The sequence below is a fragment of the Erigeron canadensis genome, chromosome 6 (genome assembly GCF_010389155.1).
Source record: "Erigeron canadensis isolate Cc75 chromosome 6, C_canadensis_v1, whole genome shotgun sequence".
In the NCBI taxonomy this organism is placed as follows: domain Eukaryota; kingdom Viridiplantae; phylum Streptophyta; class Magnoliopsida; order Asterales; family Asteraceae; genus Erigeron; species Erigeron canadensis.
In genome coordinates this window covers 35,187,507-35,196,985 of record NC_057766.1, presented here as the reverse complement: position 1 = coordinate 35,196,985, position 9,479 = coordinate 35,187,507, and the positions used below count along the sequence as shown (strand labels likewise).

At 33.4% G+C, this 9,479-nt stretch overlaps 1 protein-coding gene across 1 annotated transcript; it reads right to left on the bottom strand.

The window, feature by feature from the left end:
* Positions 1-2,065: 2,065 nt before the first annotated feature.
* LOC122603717 (serine carboxypeptidase-like) lies at positions 2,066-4,980 on the bottom strand. Its single transcript, XM_043776502.1, has 7 exons — positions 4,660-4,980; positions 3,734-3,902; positions 3,498-3,617; positions 3,127-3,421; positions 2,958-3,046; positions 2,621-2,882; positions 2,066-2,532 (listed from the first exon to the last, which is right to left on the bottom strand). The coding sequence occupies exons 1-7, from the start codon at positions 4,953-4,955 to the stop codon at positions 2,282-2,284; spliced, it is 1,482 nt and encodes a 493-aa protein (XP_043632437.1). The 5' UTR covers positions 4,956-4,980; the 3' UTR covers positions 2,066-2,281.
* Between the last annotated feature and the right edge of the window lie 4,499 nt (positions 4,981-9,479).

Here is a 9,479-nt window from a genome sequence, read left to right as displayed (position 1 = left end):
GAAAGAGAGGAGGAGAGAAGAGATTGAAAGTGAAAAAAACATTTCTTGTATGTGAAGAAACAAGAGAGTTGGATGTGGTTTCACTAAGATGGTTAGTTTCGTGATGGAGTATATATAGTGTTAGATTTGTGCAGTTTGAAAGTTCAAATTCATTTAGTCTTTTTCTTGCATGTATCTTGTGATTTTCTCACTCATTCCCTCAAGATCTTACAAAGCTGTTTCTTGTGACAGATATAAAGCCGAACGTTCAACTTTTATGTGAAAACTTTGCCTTGTCGGCTAACTTTCAGTTGGTTGGTACGTCTTCGAGTTCATTCTGCTAGAGATAAAGGTTTAAATCCCTCAATTATTTATCTTTCTGTAACAATAATATTGGTAAAGTGTGATTCCTTTTTAAAAAAGAAGCTGATGAATGAACTTTTATGATCCTTTTACTTGTGTGTTTCAATATTTAGCATTTGCATATAAAAGTTCTTGTGGAGATATCCTCATCATCATCTCAATGATATCTTTTTGATCAAGTTGAGCTCAAAAGCTATGTATATAAATAATATGCTCATTAAATGGTGCACAGTTATACTGCTTTATAGTAACCACCTTATGTTCATTTTACTGACATTTTCCGGTTTTAATATCTTTCGAGCCTTCAAAAACAATCAAAGAGGTGCAGGTGCAGATGTCTTAGGTGGGTGGAGTGAATAAGTTATAAGAAACTTATGGTGATTGAAAAATAGTGGGTCAACCTGCACCCGACCCGCTTTGACCCACACCCGTTTGACCAGTATTCCTGAAATGACCCACTTAAACTAGCACCCGTTTTGACCCGTTACCCAAACCCGCCCGACCCCCCCCCCCCCCCCACCACCACCACCATTTTGCCAGGCCTACCACAAACTAACTTATAGATTTAGTAAACAAGAAATATTTTAAATTCAACAAAACTGACAATACTACAAGATCTGTAAATGAAAAGAATAATAAAATAAAATGATTAACTCAAGCCAATGGACTTGATTAGGATTTTCATTAAACCGGCTAAAGTTGAAGTGTTGAACAATGGTATATTTGCATCCTTTGATTGTGTGAAAGATATCTATATATCTTAGTGCTGCAAATTATAACATAGCAATCAACTTTTTTAGGTTGGTGAATTTATTATTTCACAATTTCCTACCTGTCGTGCCTGGAATTCTGGAAAGAAACCCGGTAGCATGCTTACAAAATTTCAACCATAATAAGCAAACAAAATTTAGGAGACTCTGTCAACCATGTTTATTGACCGTTTTTAGACAAGGTAAGCTTAATAGCAATGGTCAGCAAATCCCTGAAATAAAATGTATAATGGTTTGTGCTTAGAGTTTGGACTTTGTTTTAGTGATGATTAATTTGTTAACCTTTTTTGCTTAAATTGCGAAAATATTGGATAAATGACCTTGCATTTACACTGTGTTTAAATGAAAGATATCAAGTAAGATGAGAAAGGTCATGAATTGAACCAAAGCACCTGAATTGCCTAATACTGAGAGCCTTAATGGCTCAATGGCTTAACAACAATGGTCAAATCAGTTAGGCCTAAAGAAGTTTGATTTTTTAATGAATTCAAGTCCTGTTCTCGTATGCAGATCGAGAAGTTGAGTAAGGATCATGCAACTGGGATATAACTGACGTGAATGGGAACGGACTGATAGGGACGACAACAAGGTAAATGACAACAGACCGGGACCATTTTGGTTAAATGTTTCATCTCTTGTTTCATACCATTGTAGTTATGTTTCATATCTTGTTGCTTGATAGGCCAGAGTTCAGCTATGGCCACTACTTCCTTCGAAAAAATGATCTGTTAAAAAGCCGGTTCTCGGAACCATCTAATCTAATACTTTTTTTTTTTGCATATAAACAACTTTCTGAATATGCAAAAAAGACAACTTGGTAGATAAGGCCCTGGTATAAACTTTGAAATTTTCTAGTCTTAAGAATAAACAATTGACTTCCAAAAGTCAAATGTGGACTTATCATAATCATGCATTCATGCTATAAATTGAAAAAACATAGATCTAACATGCAGTTAACAAGTAATAGCCCCATCCATTTGAATGGTTTCTTCTTGCTTTTATCACATAAAATCTTCGAATATCAATGTTGTAGTTACATGTGACGCTTTGACCTTTTTCTTTCTTTCTTTTTTTTTTCTTTAAGTGAATCTGCACACCTATATCATATACGCTCAATAATCACATGAATTCTTATAAATATAATAAAGTTAATATGGTCTATATATTCTTCATTTCGTAACCGTGTCCTTCTTAGGTAGAGAAAGTTTCCCTGTGGTCCACAACTCCAACATCTTTAGTGAAGCCCTTGGTTGATCCATAGGAACCATGTGTCCAGCATTATGAACCTTAATAAAAGTGAGAGGCCCATGGTTCTTCAAGGTCCCAGCTTCTTTTCCATCAACTATAAATGAACCATTTGATGCTGCAACAAAATCTTTCTGACCAGACCATGGCATGGCATGAACCCATCTCCAGTTCCCTGTAAAGCACAAACCATTATTCAATTTTCAAAGCAATACAATGAAAATTCAATTCCTTTTTCAGGTTGGAAGAGATAATCGACTTACCAAGCCAATTGCAAATAAGATCATATTCTCCGGCATATATAAGCATTTCAATATTCTGTTCCATAAGTGGTGGGATCACGAGTTCAAGATTTCTCATCCAGTCATTGAGCATTCCATGGTATACCATATCACTACATGAAACATATTGTATATCACTTGGTACACCTAATGCTGCTTTAACCGACGATTGGCCTAGGAATTTTTCCACGTTTGAGAAGTCATAACACAAGCTCCCATCACATTTCAACCTTATATCGTAGTACTGAAAATAGAAAATAAATCATGACTAGATAATCAACTTTGCAGTTATAGTAGGTTTGCTTCAACGAGTTCTTACATTTATGTTGTCTGTTACAGAAACTATATCCTCGAAAATCTGCTGGCAAAAGTTATAGGCAGATTGACATGTGAGGGTTCCTGCCGTGCCTGCAAATTCGTATACAAATTACAACTATGACATGAATGAACAAAACCTAAACAACAAAAGTAGAAAGATTAAGGATTACCACATTGTCTGATTGCCTGTTGACAAGCTGGAAGTTTTCGGTTTATTTGGTTATAATCTGATTTTGAAATTACATTGTTGGACAAAGCATAATCTGTGTATGCTTGATACTGAATTCCAGGATTAGTTAGCCCATTTCCAATTGCAAATCCCTTCAAATTTATATGAATCCCTTCTTTGTTCTTATTTCCCTTGTTAACCCGAGCAGCAAAAGCTGGAATATAATGTCCTGCATATGATTCTCCGGTGATATAGAAATCGTTATTGGCGTAATCTGGATGTGCTTTGAAGAATGCCTGTCATTACAAGCATAGATTTTACCTAATGAAATGATGGAATTGTCGATTACAGCATCACGGTTAATAAACAAACCTGTAAGAAGTTATAGAGGTCATTGCTAACACCAGATTCATCGTGGCGAAGATCTTGATCACTAGAACTGTAACTAAAACCGGTTCCAGTAGGTTGGTCAACATATAAGATGTTAGAAACCTGTGTCACACACAATATTTCGTCCGTGAGTACAACATTTAAACTGATCAGCTACATGCTACAAAATTTCAAAGTATTATAAGTTGATTGAGTTGAGTCCAGTAAAAGAGAATTACCTTATCCCAACCATAATCATTCCAGGCAAGAGACAAGTTGTTAGTAAGTTTAAAAGGACCATTTTCATAAAACAGGGCCAATTCACTGCTGCACCCTGGTCCTCCTGTTAGCCATATGACCACAGGGTCAGCTTTGGCTTTTCTTGATTCAAAAAAGAAGTAAAACATCCTGCACACAATATCTTTGCCAACTTTAGTCTCTCTTACAGGATACAATGACACACTAATGGGCTTTTTAGCAAATGGACAAAACATATGGGCCTAAATTCTTTTAGTGAAGAAAACTTGTTAGTCATTACAGTGAATCTTGAAAAACAAAAACATATGAGCAATTCCTGAGAAGTATGCTAAAGTACAATAAAGTAGTGGTGGCATTGTTTAGGAATCAATGGAATGTGCATTTTGGACCCTACTCACATGTTTTTTATTTTAAAGATTCCATAAATTAAAGTCTACCAATATATAATAATAATACCAGTCAATTCTCCACCAGAAAGTCCAAATATTCTACTAATCATTAAAAGAGTTTTTTCCATGGGTAGGTAACTTTCCCTATTAAAAAACCCAAAACCCATGAAGAAAAAATGTCATTTTGGAATTATATCTAATATATCAATTGGTCAGTTATTAGGCACACACTAAAATAAAAAAATACCAACTTTGTACATTCTTTTGTAACTAGGTTCTATAAAACAATGTACATTAAAACCCATGAAGAAAAAATGTCATTTTGGAATTATATCTAATATATCAATTGGTCAGTTATTAGGCACACACTGAAATAAAAAAATACCAACTTTGTACATTCTTTTGTAACTAGGTTCTATAAAACAATGTACATTATCTCGATACAAAATTCCTAACACTAGTATATATTTGGTCGAAAGATTGTATTTGGAAAAAATAACATATATTGATATATATACCTTGCATCTATGGTATGTTGGAGACGAAAATATCCGGCATGGTGAGCCAAGTCAGCAACATTAGCACCCGATACACCGAGAACATTGAATTGCAACCGTTTCTCAACAAGACTCGACTCGGAAACTTTAAATGCATTGTGGGAAGAATTTGTGCTTGGTTTAAAAAGATTGACTTCAAGATTTGGATGCAAGTTGAGGTCATTGATCAACTGGTGGCCAGTTTTTCTCAAATGTGAGGCAGAAGAAATGAAAAGGAGAAAAGAAATGATCAAGAAAAGAGAGAGAAGTGAAGCCATTGTTTGTGTGTGAAGATGAAATGGAAAGATGGGTTGGTTTCAGTTTTGCTTAGTGTGTGAGTGTATATATATATAGTGTTTCATGTCGCATGAAATCTTGCAATTTGGTCCCCTTGTTCTCTCACGATCTTACTAATTGGGTATTTTCTTTTCTTTTCTTTTCATTTGACCCTTTTAAGTAATTAATTCTCTATGATCTAATATGGAAAGCAAACTGTTGACTTATTTTTTATTTTTATGTGAAAAATGTGACAGAATCTGTTTAGAAAAATGTTTTTACAATACATGTGGTACAACAAATAGAACAATAGCAATACCAAATTCCTAACACAAATGAAGAATAATGTAGATAACTTTACCTTCACTCAAGAATAAATTTTACCGGATATAAGTCATATACCGACCGGATGTTCTAAAAAATACAATTTATCAGTGAATTATTAAATGATTAATCCTTTTGGAGTTGGTTGACTTTTTATTGACTTGCGTTTTCTTTGCATTAAAGTGTACGTCTTTAAATTCATTTACTAATGTAAGTAACGATCGGGAAAAAATTTAAGACCTGTAAGAAAAAAATAGCTAATGTAAGGATAAAAATGACTTCTTAACTAAAAAGTACAGAATTCATTTATTACTTTTATCTTAATGTAAGATTTTTCTAGACGATTTTAGTGAAAAAAGAATGTCTTAGAAATAAATAAGTCTAGTACGAATAATTTCTATCCCAAATCTAAAGGATCATTTATAACTTTAGGATATATTTGGGTATATTTTCATAACGACAAGACACGAAATGATTTTCAAACTACCTTCTAAAGATGACAGTCAATCCTCTACGGAGTAAAATCTAAAGTATTAGAGTCAATCTTATAATGGGAAGTGCATTTAACATGTTTATACTAATATTGGTTATAATTAACTAGCACGATATCCGCGCAATGTGGCGACGACGGTATGGTGGTAAGGGACGACTATTTGTGGTAGAGACGGCGTCGAATGGTGTAAATATTTGATGTAAATGTAATTGATGTAAATGATTAGTGAAAATATTTTAAAAGATAAAAGACTGATAGGTTAATATAATTATTAAGGTTATTTTTGACATTTTTTCCATATAACTTTTAACAAAAGGGCTTTTTTTACAAGATGGTATAGATAAATCATAAAAGTGTTATAAATGTTTTCTTATTTATTGTGACTATCCATCTTTCTAAACTTTCACTACATTTATGTTTATAATGTTATTAGAAACTTATAAATAATGGTCATGTATAGTGTTAAAGATATGTATGAAAGACTTCACTTAATCTTTATTTTCTTATTTGCTTATAATAATCTATTGTATGCTATGCTGTTAATAACGGTGGTATAACAGTTCTCGGTCCTTCCCCAAAATAACGGTCCCGTTTTTAACGCTGGTATTTATCGTTATTTTACCGATATTTAGCTTTTAAATTTTAGGTTGTAACGGTGTTATTACAGGTTTTTTTCTTTTCCCCATTTTTTGGGCCCAAAACTAATAAATAACTTTTTTTTTAATGGTCTATAACACTAACTAAATAAAAGCCTAGATCCATCTAATATTTTAACACAAGATAAAAAAAGAAAAACAAGTACCAACCCTAATTTATAATCAATCGATCAATCTACAGCAGCTCAAGTGTTCTTCAAACTTTACAAGTACACAAGATAAAATGAAGCTACTGGACCAAGTCTTAGGAGCAAAAGAGAGCGCCATAGGGTTGAAGTGGAATATCTTGGGAAACAAATGGATAACTTAGTTGATGTGGATTCGGATGAAGATTTTGAAAACTAATGATTTGAATTTCATCTATCGTGTTTCATATAATTTTAAGCTTGACTTTTAAGTTTAATATTAATATAAAGTATTAATTATTTTGGAATTTTTAAATATATATATAGGGGTAAGTTATTTATAGTACAAGCATTTAAAAAAGTACAAAAAGTACATGTGTAAGTTAACTTACACATGTTTGTTCCTTCCATTTTCGACCACCACCACCGCCACCATCATCATCTCCGACCACCACCATGATCCTCCGGCGCAGGCGACCATCTCCGGCGAGGTTACACATGTGTAACTACAACTTACACATGTGTAAGTTAACTTTCCGGCGAGAATCAGGTTCGTTTTCGGGTAGAGACGGTACGGGCCAGAGGCCCTCATCCGTTCTAAGCTGACCGTCAAGGGACGCATATGGGAATCGTATGGATTTGATGGTCGGCGATCCAAGAGATGGTGACGGTTTGCTACGGTACGGGCGAAGCCCTTGATGCCAGCGCAGGCGCCGTGGTTGGGGTGGTCAGAGATGATGGTGGCTGGTAGTGGTTGTCTTACGAAGAAAAAAACCTAGAAATTTTAAACCCTAAAATGCTAAAAAAAAGTTGTACTTACACATGTGTAACTCTCGCCGGAGATGGTCACCGTCGCCGGAGGATCATGGTGGTGGTCGGAGATGATCATGGTGGTGGTGGCGGTGTTCGGAGATGGAAGAAAGAAGGAAGAAGAAGAAGGAAATACCTTGTACTTTTTGTACTTTTTCAAACCCTTGTACTAAAAATAACTTTCCTCTATATATATATATATATATAAGGGAATGAGAATATAAGGTTGTTAAGTACCTGAGCTTAGATACCGGACACTCACATATTTATTTTTTAAACCATAAAAATCATGGGGGCCATGCATTTGTTCATTAAACAATATATAATAAAATATTAGTATGTGAGAGGTTCCACACCTAAACTTAGGTGTCGGACAACCTTATATTCTCTTTTCCCTATATATATATATATATATATATATATATATATATATATATATATATATATATATATATCTAAAAAACCATCTTTAAGGGCTTTGCCCTTAGAGTTAAGGGATACGCCCGTACCGTATCAAACCGTCACCATCTCTCGTCGCTCATCAAATTCATACAATTCTCATATGCGTCCGGTGACAACCTATTTAGAATGGATGAGGGCAACGCCCATATCGTATCCATACGTTTTCAACACTTAAACCACATGAGTTTTTCAAAAAGTTTTTTTTTAATGGGTTTTTGCTAAAAGAAAATAATTAAAAAAAAAAGTTCAAAAATTAAAAATTAAAAAACCACCCAAAAAAAGAGAAAGAGTGAGAAAAATTAGTGGTTCTCACGTTTCTCTCCATATTTGTTGTTCTCACGTTAACCCTACCGACCTACCCTATATATAGCATAATATTATGCTAACCGTTATACCACCGCTATAACCGATATATTAAATACCAGTGGTCAATCGTTACAACTGTTATTCGACCATTAACAACATAGATTGTATGTTATTGTTCCATAATAGTTTGTTGTTAATCTATATCTTATGCTATTAGGTCGTTGTTACACAACAAAAAGGTAATAATTTTCGGTCATGTATCCCTGTAATATTCTTCTTACGGTTATAAAAGATTTTAATAATGATAGTATTTTTTTAAAAATAAAGGTAATTATGCGAATGGTCAATGTGGTTTGTATGGATTTCATTTATCATCTACTAGCACGTTACCTGCTCAATGCGGCGGTGGTCGTGACGACGACAATGTGGTAGTGGGGCCCGATTGTTGGTGATAGATGAGGCGTCAAGTAGTGTAGATAATTGATGTAAAAGTAATTGATGTAGAAGAGTTAATAGAGATATTTTAAAAAATAAAAGATTAATAGTGTGATTTAATCATTAATGGTAAAAGAGTAATATATATGAAAATATTTTTAAATGGTGTTAAGTGAAAATATTATATGTTTTTTAATATTTTTAAAAGTAAAATTTATTTTTAAAAGTAAAATTTATAGATAACTTTAAATTTACCCAATGGTCATTTGTTTCAATTGGGCTTCATCATCAATCCAAAAACACATGACTTTTAACTGGATTTCGCTATTCACATCACGAAGTCATCATAGGGAAAACATATTTATGTCCTCACATGGTAGGCATACATGAGGATAACGAAACCTATTTAACGAAACCTATATCTAATCGCATATATCTATTAAAGTTTTAAATTACCTTCTCAGTTCCTACTTCATAATTATAGAAGATTACAAAGAAATACGAATATCTTTGTTTTTTTAAAATAAAAATTGTTTTATAAGCATACCGTTGAAGAGGATGTTATCTAAAGGTATATACAGTGAATAAATAATATTCCTTTCAAATTTCAATCATTTCTAAACGATGTGGATTGTGGAGGAACGAAGTCTGTATATTGGACTATTACTTGAAACATGACTGATAACTAGAATTCTTGTTGTTGCTTCAAATTTTCAAACTCTATAACGTACAATCAAATAAAATCCAGTTAATTAATACTCTTATGACACGATATGGTTTGATAATTTTTTTATCTAACAAGAACTTACATAGACAATATTTAGATGCAAGCAACGAATGGTGATAGTCGTGACTCGTTTTGCCCTGCGACTCATTTTATTTTGTGTCGAGTCATTAATTGTATAATGTGAATTA

Coding starts and splice junctions, on each gene's coding strand:
- LOC122603717 (XM_043776502.1), bottom strand. CDS start 4,955: ATGGCTTCACTTCTCTCTCTTTTCTTGATCATTTCTTTTCTCCTTTTC. Junction 3,618..3,733: donor ATGATTATGGTTGGGATAAG/GTAATTCTCTTT, acceptor TGTGTGACACAG/GTTTCTAACATCTTATATGT. Junction 3,047..3,126: donor ACAGGCAATCAGACAATGTG/GTAATCCTTAAT, acceptor ACGAATTTGCAG/GCACGGCAGGAACCCTCACA.